Source organism: Solea senegalensis, unplaced genomic scaffold (genome assembly GCF_019176455.1).
Source record: "Solea senegalensis isolate Sse05_10M unplaced genomic scaffold, IFAPA_SoseM_1 scf7180000012662, whole genome shotgun sequence".
Taxonomy (NCBI): domain Eukaryota; kingdom Metazoa; phylum Chordata; class Actinopteri; order Pleuronectiformes; family Soleidae; genus Solea; species Solea senegalensis.
This window is the reverse complement of record NW_025320666.1, coordinates 2,250-25,729: the sequence shown is the minus strand read 5'-3', so window position 1 is coordinate 25,729 and position 23,480 is coordinate 2,250. Positions and strand designations below refer to the sequence as shown.

At 39.4% G+C, this 23,480-nt stretch overlaps 1 protein-coding gene across 1 annotated transcript; it reads right to left on the bottom strand.

Annotated features, from left to right (window-relative positions):
* Window positions 1-14,793: 14,793 nt before the first annotated feature.
* LOC122759932 lies at window positions 14,794-23,210 on the bottom strand. The gene is made up of 15 exons (XM_044014943.1): window positions 22,616-23,210; window positions 20,676-20,951; window positions 20,421-20,524; window positions 20,067-20,336; window positions 19,824-19,917; window positions 19,596-19,663; window positions 19,143-19,373; window positions 18,992-19,033; window positions 18,756-18,875; window positions 18,586-18,642; window positions 18,456-18,497; window positions 18,209-18,250; window positions 17,913-17,975; window positions 17,677-17,773; window positions 14,794-15,095 (listed from the first exon to the last, which is right to left on the bottom strand). The coding sequence occupies exons 2-15, from the start codon at window positions 20,806-20,808 to the stop codon at window positions 15,079-15,081; spliced, it is 1,380 nt and encodes a 459-aa protein (XP_043870878.1). The 5' UTR covers window positions 20,809-20,951; window positions 22,616-23,210; the 3' UTR covers window positions 14,794-15,078.
* Window positions 23,211-23,480: the final 270 nt, after the last annotated feature.

Below are 23,480 nucleotides of genomic sequence, written 5' to 3'. Positions count from 1 at the left end.
GCTTTTATGGGATCACCTTCAAACTAGGTGAGGTCACTGTGGACAAGTTGAGGATCTAAAGTTATTAAAAGTTTTTCAAAATGTCGCATGGTTTTCGAGATAGGGGGCACCAAAGTTGGTGTTCATTCATATTTTTCTCAACAAAAGGCGAAACTCTTACAACCCGTAAAACTTGTCCTCCTGAGGAGCACGTTTAATGTACATGCACTAAACTTGGTACTCACGCGTTCCTTAGGTCAGGACGGTCAAAAAATTCAAAGCAGCCTATGCTCTAAAACGAACGGGAAAGACGCCATCTTGGATTGAAAGTACATTTTTTGCAGATTTTGGCCATTTCGCACCAATGGTATGTGAACGCACTTGTCATAGAGCTTTCATGGGATCACCTTGAAACTTTGTGAGGTTACTGTGAACAAGTTGAGGATCCAAAGGTATCAAAATCTTTTCATTAAGTATCACGGCGAACAAGAAGAAGGTCAGGAAAGTTGGCGAAAATCACGATTCCTCGCAACACACAACAATCTCTTATAACTTTGCCATGGAAGGTCAGATATTAACCAAACAAGTGACAATCGATGATGGGCCCTTGCTAAAGATGTCTATGCAAAAACTGTAAATTTTGAAAACATCGCCTCCTGGTGGTGGCAAACACTAGGAAGTCTGGTATTTCGCAACACACAACAAACTCTTATAACTTTGCAATTGAAGGTCAGATCTTAACCAAACTTGTGATGATCGAGGATGGGCTTTTGCTGAAGATGCCTATGCAAAAACTGTAAATTTTGGAAACAGCGCCACCTGGTGGTAACAGAAAGTACAAGTTCACAATTTCCCTTATAACTTTAACAAATTTCCTTGTATCAAACTCAAAATTTGGGAAAACATTCAAAACACATCGTAGATGATGCGTGCCTAATATGATAACAAATTAATCAACAGTGTTGCCATGACAACACTGCAAAGTCAGATATTTGCGACAAAAAACAAACTGCTACCACTTTGCTAATACTATTCCAATCTGAACCAAACTTGCTAGGATTGATGATATTCAATCCCTGAAGATGCCTATGTGAAAATATTCACTTTCAAAAACAGTGCCCCCTGTTGACGGCAGACAATATGACGTCTGGTATTTCGCTACAACAACAAACTCTTATAACTTTGCGATGGAAGGTCAGATCTTAACCAAACTCGTGACGATCGATGATGGGATATTGCTGAAGATGCTTATGCAAAAACTGTACATTTTGAAAACAGCGCCTTCTGGTGGTAACAGAAAATACAATTTCACAATTTCCCTTATAACTTTAACAAATGTCATTGTATCATACTCCAAATGAATGAAAACATGTAAAACACATGGTAGATGATGCTTGCTGAATATGATAACAAATAGTTCAACGGTTTTGCCTGGCAAAAATGCAAAGGATTCCCTCAACTGAGTGTTTTGTTCATGCAGTAACCATTGTTCGCCACATGATGGAGGCATTTGCCTACAAATCTATCAAATCTAACATTTACAGTTTCTCATGCTGCTCTAATTGGGATTGTTGTATCCACTTGAAACTTGATACATGAGACCTCAGACCCGTCCGGAACATGTCTGTAAAGCAGTAATGCCAAAGTCAAATACACGGGGGGCCAAAATAAAAAAAATGGTACAGGTGGAGGGTTAAATATTTATTAAAACTTGCAATTACTGCACATATTGAACCAATACCAATACAAAAGCCTATATTGCTCTCAATCATTAAATTAATTTAAATTAAATTAAATTAAATTAAATTAAGCAAAATATAAATAAAATCAGTTGCAATATTTTCTTAAGGCTCTTTCAGTAACAAATTGAAAACATTTTTCCTTCTTCTTTTTAACAGGTAAACAGCAAAATGTTATTTTCCTTCAAAGCTCAATGGCAAGATAAATGCAAAAATGAAACAGCATGTTACAAAACAAATCAGTGTGCTGCTCTGATCCTCACCAATGTTTGTCTTTTATAATAAAATTAGAAGTTAATGCAAACTTGAAAAGTGCAAAACAGTTGCAAGTTTCATAGTGCCTTCTTAAGTTATATTCTTTCATAACGACACACTGTCTCCACACACAAGACACACAGGCTTTCCTTTTACTTCGGTGAACATTATTCTGCCTCCCACCTGTCTTGAAAACCCTGTTTTCACCGTCTACTTTTCTATTTGTCTATTTGGGGGAGAGGGAGATGAAAAATGACAGCAATGTTTAGTCCTCCACTGTGACTGTGATGCTGTTCATGAATGATGACACAGGATCGCACTCGCAGTGCATCTTGGGATTTGTAGTATTATGGTGCTGAGGGCACATAATAGTGCAAGCCGGTTTTAATAGTAATTCAAAATCATCCCGCGGGCAGACATAACTCATTCACGGGCCTTGATTCTGACATATGTGCTGTAAAGGATAACCTCCCTACAGGAAGTAGAACTCCCGAAACAGGAAGTCAAGTCTAACATTTTCCAATCTTCACAAAACTTGATATGTGAGTCAAAGGAACGTCCCTGAACACGTTTACGGACACACCTTTCACCAAACAGGAAGTCGGCCATTTTAAACAGGAAGTGCCATCTAACTTAGCACATGGACGCTGAAAATAGTCTAAGCTGAAAATTACTACTGCCGCAAGCGGTGAATGAACGGAAGATGAGCTAGACGTCTCGCACGGCGAGGTGGGCGCAGGGAGACCCGCGAGCCGTCAAGCTCGAACCCGTTGATTACCGCTTGCGGTACTAGTTATTATTATTCTTATTATTCCTTAAAGTAAATCGCCTTTTTGAGGCCTTTCCCATACCCCAAAACTCACATATTTTTGTGACCGCATCAATCGTGGTGTAAATTTACGTCTGAAAAAGGTTCGGGGAATGTGCGTTGAAAATTGAATGTGGGAGGGGCCAATAAGTGCGGCGCCACCTGTCCAAATTCACCATGACCAACACAAATATCGCACATGCACGAAATTCGGTACACATGTGTAGTGGGTCAGGATGAAGAAAAAATTACATTATGACCATGATCCAAACCCAACAGGAAATCCGCCATCTTGGGTTGATTGGCCATTTTTTGGCGATTTTGGCGAATTCGCAGCAATGGTATTTGAACTAACTCCTCCTAGAGTTTTCGTGCGATCACCTTCAAACTTGGTGAGGTCCCTGTGGACCAGTTGAGGAGCTCACGGTATCAAAAGTTTTTTCAAATGTCGCATGGCGCGCGAGATAGGGGGCGGCAAAGTTCGTGATGATTCTGATGTTTCGCATCAGAAAAACAAAACTCTTATAACTTTGCGATGGAAGGTCCGATCCGAACCAAACTTGCTACCATTGATGATGGGCCATGGCTGAAGACGTCTATGAAAAAACGGTGAAGTTTGAAAACAGCGCCTCCTTGTGGTGAAAGAAAATACACAAAAAAAAAGTTTTTTTACGATTTCGGGAATAACTTTTACACAGATAATCGTACCGCACTCAAAATTGGTGACAACAGTCAAAACACATGGTAGATGATGCGTGATCAATATGACGACAAATCGTTTAACGGTGTTGCCATGGCAACGACGCAAAGTCGGATTTTTGGGACAAAAAATCAAACTGCTACAACTTCGCAAATCCTGGTCCGATCTGAACCAAACTTGCTAGGATTGATGATAGACCAGCCCTAAAGACGTCTATATGAAAATATTAAATTTCGAAAACAGCGCCCCCTGGTGACAGCAGACAGTATGACAGCTTGTATTTCAATTATCTCCTCCTAGAGCTTTTGTGCGATCACCTTCAAACTTGGTGAGATCAATGTGGACGAGTTGAGCATCAAAAGTTATCAAAAGCTTTTTAAAATATTGTATGGCGTACGAGATAGGGGGCGCCAAAGTTGGAGATAATAATAATTTTTCACAACAGACAGTGAAACTCTTATAACTTCGTGATGGAAGGTCTGATCCCAACCAAACTTGCTATAGTTGATGATGGTTAGTTGCTGAAGACGACTGTGTTGCTGAAACGGTACATTTTGAAAACAGCGCCTCCTGGTGGTGGTAGAAAATTCTAAAAAAATAAACTGTAACAACTTTGCCAATCCTGGTCCGATCTGAACCAAAGTTGCTGGGATTGATGATAGTCCAGCCCTGAACACGTCTATATGAAAATATTAATTTTCAAATACAGCGCCCCCTGGTGACAGCAGACAGAATTACATTTATAGTTTTTGATGCTGCTCCAACAGGGATTGTTGTATCCACTTGAAACTTAGTATGTGGGACCCCAGACCCTTCCTCAACATGTCCGTAAAAGGTCACCTCCCTACAGGAAGTGGAACGCCCGAAACAGGAAGTAAAGTCTTACATTGTCCGATTGACACAAAACTAGATATGTGAGTTACGGGACCTTCCCTGAACATGTTTCCAGAGACGAACAGGAAGTTGGCCATTTTAAACAGGAAGTGCCCGCTAACTTTGCAGTACGTTGTCCAATTTGCACAAAACCTTATATGTCACACCAGGGACCTGTCCTGAGCATGTCTGCAAAAGATGACCTCCCAACAGGAAGTGGAATGCCCGAAACAGGAAGTAAAGTCTTACATTGTCCGATTGACACAAAACTAGATATGTGAGTTACGGGACCTTCCCTGAACATGTTTCCGGAGACGAACAGGAAGTCGGCCATTTTAAACAGGAAGTGCCCTCTAACTTTGCCGTACGTTGTCCGATTTGCACAAAACCTTATATGTGAGTTACGGGACCTTCCCTGAACATGTTTACGGAGACGCCGTTGACCGAACAGGAAGTCGGCCATTTTAAACAGGAAGTGCCCTCTAACTTTGCAGTACATTGTCCGATCTGCACAAAACCTTATATGTGACACCAGGGACCTGTCCTGAGCATGTCTGTAAAAGGTCACCTCCCTACAGGAAGTGGAACGCCCGAAACAGGAAGTAAAGTCTTACATTGTCCGATTGACACAAAACTAGATATGTGAGTTACGGGACCTTCCCTGAACATGTTTCCAGAGACGAACAGGAAGTTGGCCATTTTAAACAGGAAGTGCCCGCTAACTTTGCCGTACGTTGTCCAATTTGCACGAAACCTTATATGTCACACCAGGGACCTGTCCTGAGCATGTCTGCAAAAGATGACCTCCCAACAGGAAGTGGAATGCCCGAAACAGGAAGTAAACTCTAAGATTGTCCGATCTGCACAAAACTTGATATGTAAGACAAGGGAACTTCCCTGAACACGTTAACGGACGCGCATTTGACCGAACAGGAAGTCGGCCATTTTAAACAGGAAGTGCCCTATAACTTTGCCATACATTGCCGATCCCCCCCGAAATTTGGATCGACATGTGCGGGGACGCCGCTGAAAATAACTAGTACTGAAAATAACTAGTATTGAAAATAACTAGTACTGAAAATAACTAGTACTGAAAATAACTAGTACCGCGCGCGGTGAATGAACGGGTGAGAGCGCGAGGCGCGCGGGGAGCCGTGGCACACGGCGACTCGCGCGGGTCGGCTCGAACCCGTTCAGAACCGCGCGCGGTACTAGTTATTATTATTAGGGTTCGAGCAACTTGGTTGCAAGAACCCTATTGAAACTGTAAAGATTATTAGGGTTCGAGCAACTTGGTTGCAAGAACCCTATTGAAACTGCGAAGATTATTAGGGTTCGAGCAACTTGGTTGCAAGAACCCTATTGAAACTGCGAAGATTATTCTTATTAGGGTTCGAGCAACTTGGTTGCAAGAACCCTATTGTAATCGCTAAGATTATTCTTATTCTTATTCTTATTATTATTATTCCTCCAAATGAATCGCGTTTTTGAGGCCTTTCCCATGCCCCAAAACTCACCAAATTTTGCAACCCCATCAGACCTGGTGTAAAATTACGTATATCAGTGTTTCAAGGAATGTGCGTCAAAAAATGGAAGAGGGCGGGGCTAAAAACTGACGCAAAAAACTTCTATTAGGTCATCTGCTCTCGGGTTTAACGTACATGAACGAAACTTGGCACACATGTTCATGAGGTGGGGACGGTCAAAAAAGTCGATGACAACTTCCCTGTGAATCCTACAGGAAGGCCGCCATCTTGGATTGCACGCCAAAACAGAGGCGATTTTGGCCATTTCGCACCATCGGTATTTGAACGAACTTGTCCTAGAGCTTACATGGGATCACGTTCAAACTTGGTGAGGTCAATGTGGACAAGTTCAGGAGCTTACGATGCTTATAGTTAGTTGAAATGTCGCATGGCGTACGAGAAAAGGGCCGGCAAAGTTGGCGAAAATTTGTAATTTCTCGCTACACGCAAAGAAACTCTTATAACTTTGTGATGGAAGGTCCGATCGTAACCAAACTTGTGGCTATCGATGATGGGCCCTTGCTGAAGATGCCTATGCAAAAACTGTCAAGTTTGTAAACATCGCCTCCTGGTGGTGGCAGAAAATCTAAAAAAAAAAGTTACTTTTACAATTTCGGGAATAACTTTTACAGAGATTATTGTATCAAACTCAAAATTGGTTAAAAGACTCTAAACAAAAGGTAGATGATGCATGCTCAATATGATGGCGTATCGTTGCATGATGTTGCCATGGTAATGATGCAAAGTCGGATTTTTGCGACAAAAAAACAAACTACTACAACTTTGCGAAGCCTAGTCCCATCTGAACCAAACTTGCTAGGATTGATGATAGTCCAGCCCTGAAGACGTCTATATGAAAATATTCACTTTCAAAAACAGCACCCCCTGGTGACGGAGACAATATGACCTCTGGTATTTGAATGAATTAATCCGAGAGTTCTTGTGCGATCACCTTTAAACTCGGTGAGGTCACTGTGAACCAGTTGAGGAGCTTAAGTTATCAAAAGTTTTTCAAAATGTCTCATGGTGTACGAGATAGGGGGCGCCAAAGTGGGTGTAAATTCCCATTTTTCACAACAAAAAGCGAAACTCTTATAACTTTGCGATGGAAGATCCAATCCCAACCAAACTTCCTATGATTGATAATGGGTAGTTGCTGAAGGCGACTATATTGCCGAAAACAATACATTTTGAAAACAGCGCCTCCTGGTGGTGGTAGAAAATACTACAAAAAAAAAACTGTTACAACTTTGCCAATCCTGGTCCAATCTGAACCAAACTTGCTAGGATTGTTGATAGTCTGGCCCTGAACAAACCTATGTGAAAATATTTCATGTCAAAATCAGCGCCCCCTGGTGAAAGTGGACGGGCCAAAAAACTGCTCCAACCCCTAAAACTTGTGGTCCTGAGGAGCACGTTTAATGTTCATGCACGAAACTTGGTACACGCCTTCCTTAGGTCGGGCCGGTCAAAAAAGTCAGCGTAGCCTATGCTCTAAAACGAACAGGAAAGCCGCCATCTTGGATTGAAAGTAAATGCTTTGCTGATTTTGGCCATTTCACACCAATGATATTTGAACAGATTTGTCCTAGATCTTTCATGGGATCACCTTCAAACTTGGTGAGGTCACTTTGGACAAGTTGAGGATCCAAAGGTATCAAAATCTTTTCAATAGGTATTATGGCGTAAGAGTAAGGGGCTGGCAAAGTTGGTGAAAATTTTAATGTTTCGCCACAGGCAACAAAACTCTTATAACTTTGCGATAGAAGGTCACATCCCAACCAAATTACCTAGGGTTGATGATGGACCATTGCTGAAGAAGTCTGTGAAAAAAACGTAAATTTTGAGCACAGTGCCTCCTTGTGGTAACAAAATATACAAAAAAAAACAATTTCGGTTATAACTTTTACAGAGTTAATCGTATCAAACTCAAAATTTGGGAAAACATTTAAAACACATGTTTGATGATGCGTGCTTAATATGATAACAAATCGTTCAACGGTGTTGCCACAGCAACACTGCAAAGTCAGATATTTGTGACAAAAAACAAACTGCTACAACTTTACGAATCCGAGTCCGATCTGAACCAAACTTGCTTGGATTGATGATAGTCTGGCCCTGAAGACGCCTATATGAAAATATTCACTTTCAAAAACAGCGCCCCCTGGTGACAGCAGACACTATGACGCCTGGTATTTGAATGAACTAGTCCTAGAGCTTTTGTGCGATCACCTTTAAACTTTGTGAGGTCACTGTGGACAAGTTGAGGATCCAAAGGTATCAAAATCTTTTCATTAAGTATCACGGCGAACAAGAAGAAGGGCGGCAAAGTTGGCGAAAATCACGATTCCTCGCAACACACAACAATCTCTTATAACTTTGTCATGGAAGGTCAGATATTAACCTAACAAGTGACAATCGATGATGGGCCCTTGCTAAAGATGTCTATGCAAAAACTGTAAATTTTGAAAACATCGCCTCCTGGTGGTGGCAAACACTAGGAAGTCTGGTATTTCGCAACACACAACAAACTCTTATAACTTTGAGATTGAATGTCAGATCTTAACCAAACTTGTGATGATCGACGATGGGCTTTTGCTGAAGATGCCTATGCAAAAACTGTAAATTTTGGAAACAGCGCCACCTGGTGGTAACAGAAAGTACAAGTTCACAATTTCCCTTATAACTTTAACAAATGTCCTTGTATCAAACTCAAAATTTGGGAAAACATTCAAAACACATGGTAGATGATGCGTGCCTAATATGATAACAAATTGTTCAACAGTGTTGCCATGACAACACTGCAAAGTCAGATATTTGCGACAAAAAACAAACTGCTACCACTTTGCGAATGCTATTCCAATCTGAACCAAACTTGCTAGGATTGATGATAGTCAATCCCTGAAGATGCCTATATGAAAATATTCATTTTCAAAAACAGTGCCCCCTGTTGACGGCAGACAATATGACGTCTGGTATTTCGCTACAACAACAAACTCTTATAACTTTGCGATGGAAGGTCAGATCTTAACCAAACTCGTGACGATCGATGATGGGATCTTGCTGAAGATGCTTATGCAAAAACTGTACATTTTGAAAACAGCGCCTTCTGGTGGTAACAGAAAATACAAGTTCACAATTTCCCTTATAACTTTAACAAATTTCATTGTATCATACTCAAAATGAATGAAAACATGTAAAACACATGGTAGATGATGCTTGCTGAATATGATAACAAATCGTTCAATGGTGTTGACATAAGAACACTGCACAGGATCCACTCTACTGAGTGGTTCGTCAGTGCAGTAACCTTTGTTCGCCACATGATGGAGGCATTTGCCTACAAATCTATCAAATCTAACATTTACAGTTTCTCATGCTGCTCTAATTGGGATTGTTGAAACTTGATATGTGAGACCTCAGACCCGTCCGGAACATGTATGTAAAGGAGTAATGTCAAAGTCAAATACACGGGGGGCCAAAATAAAAACACATGGTACAGGTGGAGGGTTAAATATTTATTAAAACTTGCAATTACTGTAAAATACCATATTTCTCTTGGTGACACTGAACACAGACTTTGTAACCAATTTAAATTGAATGTGATTCATGAATTCAGTCTTCAGTAGTGACAGACTATACAAAACTCATGTAAAATAATATAACATTCTTATGTTAATAGTATACATAATTGTGCCAATACAATAAAAACACACACATTAGGACAAGATTACAACTGCGGTCCTACATGAGATTTGGAAAAAACAAAACAGAGACAGTGAAAGGATTACAATATGACAAACTTTTATTAACAGTTGTTAATGTTGGTATTACATGTATTTATTTTTTGCTATTTCCTCATGATATCATATAAATGCAAATTCAAATAAATTCATAACAATCACAACTTCATATGGAACCTGCAGCCCAAGACACATAATTTAACATAATGACAATATTAATACAACACAACATCATCACATCACATACAACAAATACAACAGCACATTCATATAGAGCAATAACACATTACATACAACAAATACAACAGCAATTACATAATTAATAATTATAATTAATAATTAATTATTATATGGAGTAATACAACATTTGATAATACTACAAATAGCAATAGCAAATTCATATGGAGCTATAACACATTTTAGAATACAACAAATACAATAGCAACTTAATATGGAGCAATGACACATTTCACACATTTAAATTCACTATTTAGTAACAGATGTCCAGGAACAAATTAACCATCAGATACTAAAAAAACTACTCAAACATTAATTATTACAGTTGTCAGGTTGGATCAAGCAGCCACAATGTGGTGACATAAACTGCCATCACTTAAATAAACACAGGACTGCCTCATGATCACTAAAGTATGTAGGCAGCACTAGTGATTCTGCCCCATTATCTGCTTGTTTAATGTAAATGTGATCAATTAAAGTACCCTTCTCTGTTGTTGCTTCAGTTACAATTTGAACAAAACCTTTTTCTGTTAAAAGTGTACATGTTGATGATGATTTCAAAATATCATCATTAAAATCACCCATGACTGCAATGGTTTCATTTGGTGAATCTAGCCAATCAAGAAATGTGCCTAAATGTTCTTTAAATAAGGTCATGGGATAACACGGTGGTCGATATAACACTGCAATAACTAGCTGGTGTGAAGCAAATTTGGACACTATGCACTCCAAATTAAACGAAGGGACTTCTATTATCTCACATCCTGTGTTTGGTGTAATATAAACACCTACACCACCATGTTGTTGATCTTTTAATGCAACCAATCTGGGGTCATCACTACTGTAGCATGAACTGCGTGAACAACCATGAAAACTATAACCTTCAATGTTTACTGATTCAACAGAAGATGATGCAGCTAACCAAGTTTCAGTTACAGCAATACAGTTAAGCTGTAACTGCTGTGTACACAGCACCAAATCTGGCACATGTCGAGTCAAACCCTGCACATTCAGCAAATAAACACCAAACCTGCTTGCCCTCAATCGCTGCTTTGTCAAACTATCAACTAAGAACGGAGACATTGTCTGAATAGCATCATTAATGTCACCCCTACAATAAATCTTCTTCTCGTCAAACTGTTCAATGATCAAGCCTGACAAACTCCTGACTCGACTTAAAGCAACATATGCCTGTCCAGCTGCAAATATCTTCTCAAAACACACGACAACATCATCTACTGTGATGCCCTGAACTTTGTGGATTGTACACGCCCATGCTAATTTAAGTGGATATTGACGTCTCAGGCCGCCTTTTCTACAAGCTCTCTCCTCTTCTGGAGCAATAGCTGTAGAACCCACTAAATCAGCTACAACACTTGGTGACTGTCTCCTCCTCTCTGCACCTACATTCTCATCATCAAATTTCACATAAACCATTTTTGGAAACTTAACACCCTCTGATTGTACTATCCGTGTTACAACACCACATGCACCATTCACCAGGCCATCACTCACATCAACATTTTGACACAACATCACACGTGCGCCCTCACCTAACAACAATCGCTCAGACAAATACGTATTTTTAGCTTTAGCATGATGGCCATCAATTAACTTTAGTTTTCCTGTTCTCCTATCGTTTTGAAAATCCTGAGCTTCAATAGTGACATAGTCAGGACACACAGCATACAACCTCTGAATATTGTGCTCATTTACTTGTTGATTTGTTGCATATATGTGTAAAGCTGAGCTGACTTCACCAGTTTCACAACATTTCAAAATCTCAACATCACTTTTTAACATCGGTGTCCCTTTTCTATGAATCCTAACTCTGTTCAACAACTTTGAAAACACACTGTCTGTCTGCCTGACTACTTCTGTCAACTGCACAACTGAAAACAAAGACCACAAGTCAATATTCAAATCCTCTACATACAGGGGTTTTCCTTTTACTGGAGGTAACTGGTAAAAATCTCCAACAGCAATGACACAAATGTTTCCAAATGGCTTGTTGCCACTTTGTTTCATTTGACGTAATCTACCGTGAACATATGCCAAAAGATTGGGATTTACCATTGAAATTTCATCTATAATCAAAATGTGCAGATCACTGAATTTAGCCCGAAGAGAATTAATTTTTTCCTCACCCAGTGGAGTGTACGGTAAGCGTACATCTACTCCAATACTGAATGTGTGGTGAATTGTTGCTGCATTCAGATTGTATGCAGCAATACCTGTTGGTGCAGTTATTAAAACACTCACATTGTCAGGATGACTGCACAATGGTGATAACAACCGAATGGACTCATATTGAATAGCTTTGATTAAATGACTTTTACCAGTTCCAGCACCACCTGTGATAAAAACATGTAGAGGAGGTGGATTTTTCCCTGAGACCTTGTTTAAACACCACTGCCGAATCTGATAAAAAACATGCATCTGTGTATCATTTAAAGATCTAACCAACAACAAACCATCACTCCTACACATTACGTTATTCCTTTTCTCCAAATGTTGTACCTGCTCACGATCAACAGCTAAATCTGGAATATGATCCTGGTGTTCTGCCACTGCTTCCTGTCTCTCTGCCATTTCCTCCACAGCCTCTAAACGTTCCAACTCCTGTTCTGGACACAACTGACACCATGCATCTTCTGCAACACCATCTGCATCAATCCTATTCTGGATGTTTTCCAACATGTCTGCATCTACTTCAAACCTGTTCCTATTCACATCAACAACTAACTTTACTGTATGTATAGATCCATCACAAAACACAACATTACCATTGTCATAAAACTGTTGGAACGTTTCAAAACCCTCTGGTTTTAACTGATCATCAACACGATATGGCATGAACAACTGTAATCTACTCAAATGAAACAATTCTGGATTTTTTGTTTCAGAGAACCGAGCATAACGCACTACAGCAGGTTGTGTTCGGACTCTCTTTGTGACAAAACCACAATTGTTGCTCAGCGCAATTTTAGTTTTGCAGTTTTCGTTTTTACTTATGACACGATACTCTGAAGCAAATGTTGTAATACACATGTCATTAAAAGTACTATCATTGGGCCTGTTCTTATATCTGTCAACTAAACTTGTCATCCACATCTCATCAGTGTTTATGTCATCTGTAGTTGCCCTTTGTTTTAACACATTTAAAGGCAAACTCAACTTAACTACATTTTCCCCTGTGGGAACAAACATGACCTTTCTAGAACACTCCTTCAGATGCATGTTAGTTAGCCTATAAACTGCTTCCTGAGCACACACATCCCTGTTATGTAAATAAACACCGCCTAATTTTTTCAATGCCTCTTTAGCACTTACATTACCATCTTTAGCTGCTTCCCTTTGGGCATTTGATAATAACAACCCCATTTCCTTTTCTGCTTTAGAAATGTATGAAATGATATACACAACACATGCATAGGCATCCACCACATACTGGATGTCCATGTTAGCATTCCAACATTTTAAAAGCTGCTCACTATACTGATTAACCCAAGCCTCTTTCACCTGCCTCTTTAACACTACTTTTGTACCTGTAGTCGTTCGATTGAATGCATCTTCAAATGCTTCCTGAGTTACATTTAAACTTTCAAACAACTGTTCCACTGTATCAAAGCTCTGATTTTCATCAGAGAGTGCTTTCTTAATTGCTTCCAAAATGTCATGAGCCCTTACTTTACGCGCCTTTCTTTCTTTAAAATCACTCTCTTTACAATTGAAACACACAGTCTCTGTTGAATCAGTTTTTTTACAATTACATTTTTCTATTTCCTCATCTACTTTAAGACGACTAATAAATGTTTGTGCAGATGCTGGTCTTGGAAAATTGAAGCGACAAACTGTGTTTTTCTTTTTACATGTTTTTGAGTGGCGCTTTGAATGCATCTGCACAGATGACACAATGTCCAATAATGTGTCATCATCAGAGGGTAGTTCACATGTAACATATTTGTCAATAAATTCAACTACCTCTTCATCTGTGTTTTTGTCAATTAAGGGGGCATTCTCGATCCAAAACAGGCAATGAACATGTGGAGACCCGCGCTGCTGAAATTCAACACGATAAAAATAGTCCTTGATTTTACCAATAGGGTTTGAGGGAGACATAAGGACCTCCCTCAAAAAACAATGCCATCGAAAATCAAACATTCTCGCCGCAGTTACAGGATTACGACGCAACAACTCGCATTTGTCTGCCCATTCTAACTCTTCAGCTGTCTGTTCTCTCCCTTCCTGTTTCAAAATACTACCGAGTAAGTTTGTCCAGCGCATGTCTGCTGCAGAAAATGAACAAAACCACGTGGGTACACCAAGCTGACGAACACACGCAAGTAAATCACGCTGCGCTGCCTGCCAAAATGAAGGAGTGCCTCTAATAGGCTTAAGGAAACGATAACCATCATCAAACTCTAACAATTTCCTTAAAGACTCCTCATTATTCACCACATCTCTAACTCTTTTAGGAACATGACTTCCTTTGCCTTTCCTCAAAGCTATAGACACATTTGACACAACCTGCTCCAATTCTGACATGTACTGTGCGAAAAATATATACTCCACATTCTGAGCAAACCTGCCATCAGCATGGAGAATGCGGTTATTGAAATAGCGCGACAATGTCAACCGATGCTCTCTATTGTCATGAAACACAGAATGTCCCTGTGGAAACAACACTGGAAAACATTTAGCTTCATTCTCACGATTGGAAAGCAATTTCACAGGATTATTACCTTCTGCTGGAGCAACATTCAAAACACCCTCAAAATACTGATCAAGCGTTTCCTGACCAATATCTAAAGGCATAAGACAAGTGTCCTGAAACATACAGTGTTGCTGCCTGTCATGCAACAGCTCATCCTCAGCTTCATCCACCTCAGCAGGTGTTTCATCATTTTCTACACAACCATCTGTTTCCTGCAATGCACTGTCATTCTCTTGTTCCCGACAAAACTCATTCAGCCACTCTTCATTAAAATCTACATCTTTATAGTACATGTTATTCTGTTTCAAATACAACAAAGCCTGCCGTACATGCATTGTGTCAACAAACTGATATTCATAATGTCCTTTGTAGGTTAACTTACGTTTCAGTTTAACACGCAACAATGACCCCTCCATATTGGAACGAGGAAGCAAATTGTTTGTTTCTACAATATTTGCTGGAACACATGTTACCGGTCCATGAACGCCATTTTGTCCTCCTTTAGGCAATGCCAACACCTTCAGAAAGGGAATATGCAATGCTATTAAATGTTGCTCTAAACTGTTCAAACAAGCCAATTCAGGAGGAACAGGATGAACACCTAAATTATTAACAACACACTCAGGAGGAATTTCCGTTCTATTAATCTTAGAATTACAAGCATAACAAATCCACAATTGTCCTCTAGGCGAATCCAACAACTGACATGAACTTTCACAGTCCTCATTACATTTATGTAAATACTCCTCTGAAATACATTTCTCTGCAATTAGCGCCATGTCTGCACTCTTGTTATAATGACTTTTTTTACAGTTTAAAACCTGCTTTTTAAACAACAACCTTTGACAAACAGAACACACATAATTTGGTCCATCTTTCACTTTAGACAAAAAATGCTCCATCACAAAATCAAAATTTACTGCTTTGTCTTTCAATAGCTGTTTTTTCATTTTGTTCCCTGCTCTAACACTCTCCTGAAACTGTGGGTTGCTATGATACTTCCTTACACTAGTACTTTTTTTCTTCTGTCTGTAACTGACATTTAAACAGTACTTATTTTTGCTAATCTGCTTCATTTTCTCTCTATGGCTGACATCTTGTGTGTATTTCACTTTCACTGATTTTTTTTCTTTTTATTTTATTTTTCTCTATGGCTGACATCTTGTGTGTATTTCACTTTATTTATTTTTTTAATTTTCTCTCTATGGCTGACATCTTGTGTATATTTGACTTTATTGAGTGCTTTAATTTTCTCTCTATGGCTGACATCTTGTGTGTATTTCACTTTATTGAATGCTTTAATTTTCTCTCTATGGATGACATCCTCCAGATAATTAATTTTAGACCGTTCCTGACGTTTCAACTTCTCTAACATATTTTCTCTATATTTAGTTTTATTTTTGAATAACTTTTGACTTGTCAAATGTTTAGAAAAACAATAGTTTACATTAGTACAAATTGTGGTTGTTGCCTGTGCCTCTACTTTACTGTGCTGTCTAAAATTGTAGCCTGTTGTAGCCTCACCTACTTTGCAATAACCATAACAAAACTGTGACTGTGGCTGATGAACACAAACAACAGTCTCATAGTGGTTACCATTGACATTATCTAAGTACACTGCCTGACTGGAAAACTGGCTATTCTTACAACTATATTCAAGCCAGTGATCACCAATGTAAGTGAAAATGGAAACTCCTAAACAATCTGCTGCTGCTTGAATCTCAACCTCTGTCGCCCAACTGCCGACATAACGCATCCTTGACTTAATGACATAATCTGACACTGACGAGAACTCACTTCTCAAAATGCTCTCATAAGCTACAGCATTGTCTTCTAATTGTTTAACTACAGCTAATCTAATTTTCCTGTGATTCTTTTGAGAACCACAAACAGCTTGACTGACTGATCTAAAAAAACAGTTGCCATCACCAACTATTGTGTCCTTTTTGCACGGAGCCCCCAACACACCAACTATTGAAAACACATCGTCGACTTTCTCTGACTCAACACGTAATTTGTCACATAAAGTTCGAGCTACATCATTACGAACAGGGTTAAACACCAACTCCTTAACTGTAACCTCACTAACAAATGCTACATCTGAATCAATTGGGTCACTCCTTTTAACCCTCTTTGAGGTACGAGTAGGCATTGTAGTAGCCTTGCGCTTTGCACCAATCTTCCCTGAAAATGACTGGCTAGCACCACCATCTACTTTCACAGTGACACGAACACCAGCAATCTCAAACAACTTCTGTGTCCCTCTGAATCCTGCAGCAAAACAGCTAACATGCTGAATCAAGTGTTCAAGACTACTAAAATACACAACAACACTCTTTCCGTTGGGATGCACCATCCCATCTGCACTGCGTGCATGAGAGTCAACAACAGCAAACCGTTCTCCTTCCCTAATAATCCCACAAGTACGGGATAACAATGTGAAAAAGCATGTGTCATATTCCATACACATCTTTTCCAAACCGTCCTTGAGAGTTGTGCACACACCTGCATCAATAAACTCTCCCTCAACCACATTGACATCCCCAGTCACAAAGTCACCATACTCAAAATCATAACTATGGCCATCTTTATCTAACTGCTTTGGTAACTCTGGAATACACGGGATAGTGTGCCCACCACAAATCAAGTTATTGTCACGCAAAGATGTGTAAATCTTGTCACCACAAACAACAGCCTTGTCCAGATGTCTCGTTTGCCAAGAAAACACACTCTTGGTCTTATGCATTGCCATGGCAGCCAAACTTACTGCCATACACTGTACACCTCTATATTTAAAACGCTGATCCCCCTGATGAAAGGATCCCCTCACAGAACGCACCCCAAAACTTCGCGGCACAGTATCAAAGCACCCAAAAGAAATGGAACCCTCACTGTCTGTATCAGAGATCACTGTGAACTCATCTACACCTGCCCCAACAGACCCTGAACCTTCCGGTAATGGCAAAGTATAAGTCCACCCAAAAGAAATGGAACCCTCACTGTCTGTATCAGAGACCACTATGATCTCCTCTTCACCTGAACTAACAGACCCAGCATCAAACGTTACCGGCAAAGCATAAAAATTCGCAGCGACCTTACTTTGGATGAGGTCTGGGGAGCTGTGCAGAGGGGGACAGTCTTCAATGGTCACAGGTGATGGTCCACTTATCACCTCCACAACATCTGCAGCTGCACCCTGAATGTAACACACTGAATGTTAGACTCACACATGACTTCACAATAACTTCCTCACTATGTTACAACTGCCAGAATGTTTGAGCCCTATCAACACTAACTAAATTCTTTATAGAATCATAATCTAAATAATGACAAACCTGCTGAGAAGTACGCCTCTTCTTGAAGACAATGCGTCTGCGGGGACGCTCCACAGGGACCTCCTGATGAAAAAAAAACCGAATCAATCTTGTTACACATTGTAAACACAGCTGTATTTGTACATTTATAGCAGCCTGGACTTGTGATACTTTTCAGGGAATCAAATATTGGAAATTCAACATTTGCCTATGCAACTCAATCTTGACCATCAACTACTAATATAAACAGTGAAATTTGTTTTAACTTATTTAAGAGCAAAATACATTTATATACATTTCACACAATCTGCCCTTACCTCCACAGTCTTGGGCACTCCAGGCCAATCCCCCACCTCCACCTTAGACAAAAACAAAAAAGAACACAGCAAAAACATTAACTGCCTGCACTTCCACAATTCACTGCCCGACACCAGAAATAAAATGTAACACGCTCAACTGTCTGGTTCCCACAGCTCTTCCAACTTACAGTATGACATTCAAAATAACAACGTGTTGCATAATCCATTCATGAAATTATACAACTTTCACAGAATGTCCACTTACTGTCACAGCCTTGGGAAGTTCAGGCCACTCCTCCACCTTCACCTTAGAAAAAAAAAACAGCAAACAAAGTAATTCCAATTCTTACACAATTTACTGCCAAACACTAAAAAACAAATACAACTTCTCAAACCTTCTGTTTCCCACAGCTCTTCTTTGGAGCAAAAGGGCTCCTAGGACGCTTGACCCCCTAAATGAAGAAAAACTAAATGATTAAAAAGCAACAACTTTGGATAATAAGCAGTCTTGACAGTTCATTTTTCAAAATGGAATCATTGGCTAATAAACAAGCATGCACATTACCGTTGGTCCCTTGGCAGAAGTACTGGGCTCCTTCCGATCAAGATTGCCCGGACGGACACTGTCCATCATCTCCAACATTGGTGGGCTGAACCAGACAGGAGTGAGAGGGATGGAAAAATCCTTGTGAGACAAAAAAAAAAAACATTTAGTAACAACTTCTGTTGAGAAAACATACAGATAGATACATCAATCAATAAACATAAATATCAAAAGGTGTATTAAAAAACAAAACATACCCTGAGCTGAACTTTCACTCCCTTAGGGGGTGAGCTGCTCCCCTGTAATGAAAAATATCATTTTATACGTGTACATTTTAACCATTTGTGCAGTGAATTGCTTGGAAATGGTTCTGTTTCTCCTAAAACACAAAGTGTGCAACTCATTTACCGTCCTGCGTGGTTCAACCACCTTCCAATCCAATGGGTTGTGCAACAGACGTGGAGAGCGAACCTCTCCAACCACAACCAACCTCGGAGCCGGACGAGGAGCAGGAGCGGGAACAACTGGCAACATGCTACGCGACTCCTCCTGTGCAACAGCCATCTCTAGCTCCTGACTGGATTTGTCGCATAGCAATGTCACCAGTGTCCTCATCCCAGATCCATCACTCAGGTGAACCTGCAAAATTATGCAATCAAACTCAAATTAAAAATAAAAACTCAAATTAACAGCAATGTCAATACTGTTGCTAACCTGCTAAACAAACTTTGTCAGATTGACTTCTTAATAATGATAATAATAATAATAATAACACATTTCATTTAAACAGTGCTTTAAAAAAAAACCTGTAGTATATTTGTCAACGTAAGAAAGGACAATAAACAAATCATTTCCACTTACCCCATCCCAACACCACAGGTCACGCTGGCTGAGAGGAAAGAACTCTGCGATAGAGTAGTACCTCACACCTAAACAAACAAAGACACATGATTTTAAAAAAACAACCCATTTGCATCATATTAATTTAAAACATGCTGAATGTGACAGAAATGATCTTTCTCCATTTGCCATAGAAGCCAATGACACATGCAACTTCAATTAGACTGAAGTAATATTTTTGGGCCATACCCTTGCGTGCAGCCACACGGTGAAACTCTTGGCGAAAAAGTTCCTGCAGGTCCTGATCCACGTTTCGGCGTGGAGGGAAGTCCAGGACAAACAGCTATAACAACACATAACATTATTTAAAAACAAGCAATATAATACAATACAAATCACAAACATGCATTGAAATAAAAAGAAATTATCTACAGCCTATAAAGCCACATTCATTATGATTGGAAAGACATGAACATATTAAAATAATCTTGCCTTCGGCCACCGAGACAAGGCACTGGTGAGAAGCTCCTCAAAGTCCACTGCAGCCTGATCCAAAGTCCCCCTGGTCAAGTTGTTGCTGGGTGCAAGAACACAAACAAGGTCAGGTGTCCTGGGAAGGACTGCACTCACCATCTCAGTCCTCAGGTCCTTGGCGTCAGCCCCTGGCGTTGACATGAGACCAAAAGAAAGCAGCTTGTGGGAAATCTTCACATGGCCATCAACAATGGCGCGCAGGTGGGAATCACCGACAAAAAGAACAAACTAAAACAATAGAAAAGATTTATTTAGAACATTAATAACTATGCCACACACAAATAATAGTGTTTGTAAATTCAAAATCAATACCTTCTTGTCAGGTGACTCAACTGGGATGATCATCTTGTGACTCCTGCCAGTCAGGGGTGAAACTGGCCAGGTGCTCACACGGTGTCGACGACCAGTACCACGACCTAGTTAAAAAGACAAAACATTAAAATAGAAGAACACATCACCCAAATACATTGTGCACGTACAAAATACATTAAAGACATTGAACATGACCACATGCACACTCCAAAGAATTTAAAGAAAACACTTCATGGAAGACAGGTGAACACATACATAAGGGACCATGTGTTGGTGGTGGGAAGCAAGTGGTGGGGACCAGAGGCGCAGATGCCACCACTGCTGCCAGGCGTTCCTCCATGCTCTTCTTGGCCGCGATGGAACGGTTGTGTTTCTTCAGGCGAGGCATCTTCACCTGACCTATAGAAATTCAAAAACTCACAAAGAAACAGTAAAATATACACCAGAAAATAGTTGTATTAAATGGACAAAATAATTTAAACCAATTCCTGTTCCTCTGTAACTTTGTGACGTGCCTGGAAATTCAATCCACTGTAAAAAAACAAACAAAACATACAATTGTAAAAAGCACAATTACAACAACACTCCCTTTTGTGAGATTCCCATACAAGCACTCAAACACACAGTTACAGACTGTTACACTTCCAGCATGTTGTTATTGTTCCTCATAATATGATCATAACTGTGTTGGATTACTATATCAACTGTACTTTAATAATAATTTATGGTTATAAAGCTTACTATAAATATAGGACTAAATAACAATAAAATTTAATTGGCTACTGCCTAGGTGCAGTACCCAGAGTGAGTGTTTCCAGGGATTCCAAAATATTTTTCTCATGCTGTAATAAGCCACTGTGTGTTTCAGAACGTTATGTGACTTGATTATCATTAGCTAGGTAACTCAGTATTGTTGTTTTAAAATGCAAATGTTACACATATCCAAACCTGTATTCAATCAGATGCTCGTTTTATAAGCTGTAAGGGGAGCAATATGAATAACAAACCAGCCTGATGTGCAGGTCCATTGCTAAACTGTTAAGGGCCTTAAGCATAATTGGTCAAAGGAAAAGGGAACAATGACAAAGCTGATGTGCTTTAATAATGTGTGAATGACACAGCTTTGTCTATGAAGCATTGACTGTGATGCCAATAATTTGGTAACTCCCTGAACACATCATCCTCATTCAGCTCAACAAGCAGAACCTATCTCTACACACACCATTTAAAAGTAGACAAGCTTTGTCTACTTTTAAAGCAATTCCCAACACTTACAGTAACAATAAAGTAAACAATACAGTTTTGCGAAATTCTCACACAAACAATCAAACAACCACAGTCCCACACTGTTTCACCTTGTACACGTTCTTATTATTCCTAATAATATGATCATGAATCTGCTGGTTTACTGTACCAACTGTACTTACTCATTTACAGCCATAATATACTATTTTTAATAAACTTAGTATAAATTTAGGACTAAACAACAGTTAGAGCCAGAATGAGTGTTTTCACACATACTGGTGGTATACAGTAATATGTTGTTTTGATTTCTGGTCATTGTTTTCACCCTGACCCCAACAACACAGCACTGGCAGAGCTTCATGTTTCCAGGACAACTAACCCAGAAAAAAACGCATGTGACATCATGATTACATGACTACCAATTGTCAAAATAAGTTTCAGACGTAATGATACGCCTTAAAAACAGATTGTCACACACGAGATCCTCGCTTGTGGACTATAGAAAAGTCTACAGCTGTGGAATGGAATAACTAGTTCTTTTGGTGTGTGACTGTGGTGGACTCAAATGAAACTTGGGCATGATGGGTAACAGCACTGCCCCTGCCCAAGGGCTATGCTCTATGCAGATCTTAAAATACATCCATGCACACACCACAAAAATATTGTTCAAGCATAAAAACCGAAAAAAACACACATCCCACAAACTGTATTTGTGAAACAAATCATGAGACTTATTTAAATTACTCCCATCTGCTTTTAACTGCGTATAAAGACAAACTGCATCGAACATGTTAACCATTTGTAAAGCCATGCTAGATGCAAACAAAGACAAGGTCACCAGAAAGCAAAAACAGTGGTAACATTCTTTTAAATTAATCTATTCATTGGCATCGTTCTCTCTGGCCATGTAAACAAAGAGCTATGTGAAGTGATATGCCAACAGCACTTACCTAGAATTATCCGCTGGTTCTGCTGATGAAGTCCAGTACACACAAAGAAGAAAGACCTTTCAACCGTTGAAGAGACTTTGAAAAAGATGAAATTCGCTCAAGTGCAGTCCACTGAAAGCCAAGGCCAAGTAGAACCATGTGCTGTGCAGAAACTACACAACTGAAGGGCACAGTCCTAACAGAGCTGAGTTTTACCTGACAGACGTGGTAATAGACCAATCACAGACAAGTTAAAAGGAAAGGGGCGTGATTTAAAATGCACCAATCAAAAACTGGTTATAAGAATTGAACACAAGTGTAAGTCATTTCCAGTCTGTAGCATTTATTGTCATGACTTTTTTTTCTCCAAATGTGAAAATAAGAAAATAATTTTCCAATTCCTTTACTTTAGCATGGTTTTCATTTGTGACCCGCCAAAACAAAACCAGCAACTACTTGATGATCAAACCCCTATGGTTATCTATAAAACAAAACAAACTATACTCATTCTCACTTCATTACTTAATATTTGTATATTGTTTCCATTTCCAGATTGTCTACTTGATTATTGTATTATTTCATTTAATATTTTATTTCATTCCATCTCATTGCCTATTTACATGTTTATTTATATCCTTATCTTATCCCTTGTTTCCACTGCTGTATAACTATTTTTCTTTGCATAGAGCATTTAGACGACAAAAAAATTTCACCCAAGGAAAATAAAGTATTCTGATTCTGATTGGCCCACAAAAAGTTGGGGTTTTATCATGCTGGACACTGTATTCAATAGTCCACTGTGCGTTTCAAAACATTATGGCTACATTATTATTAACTAGCTCAGTATTGCTGTTTTAAAACAATGTTACGCACATTGAAACTTGTG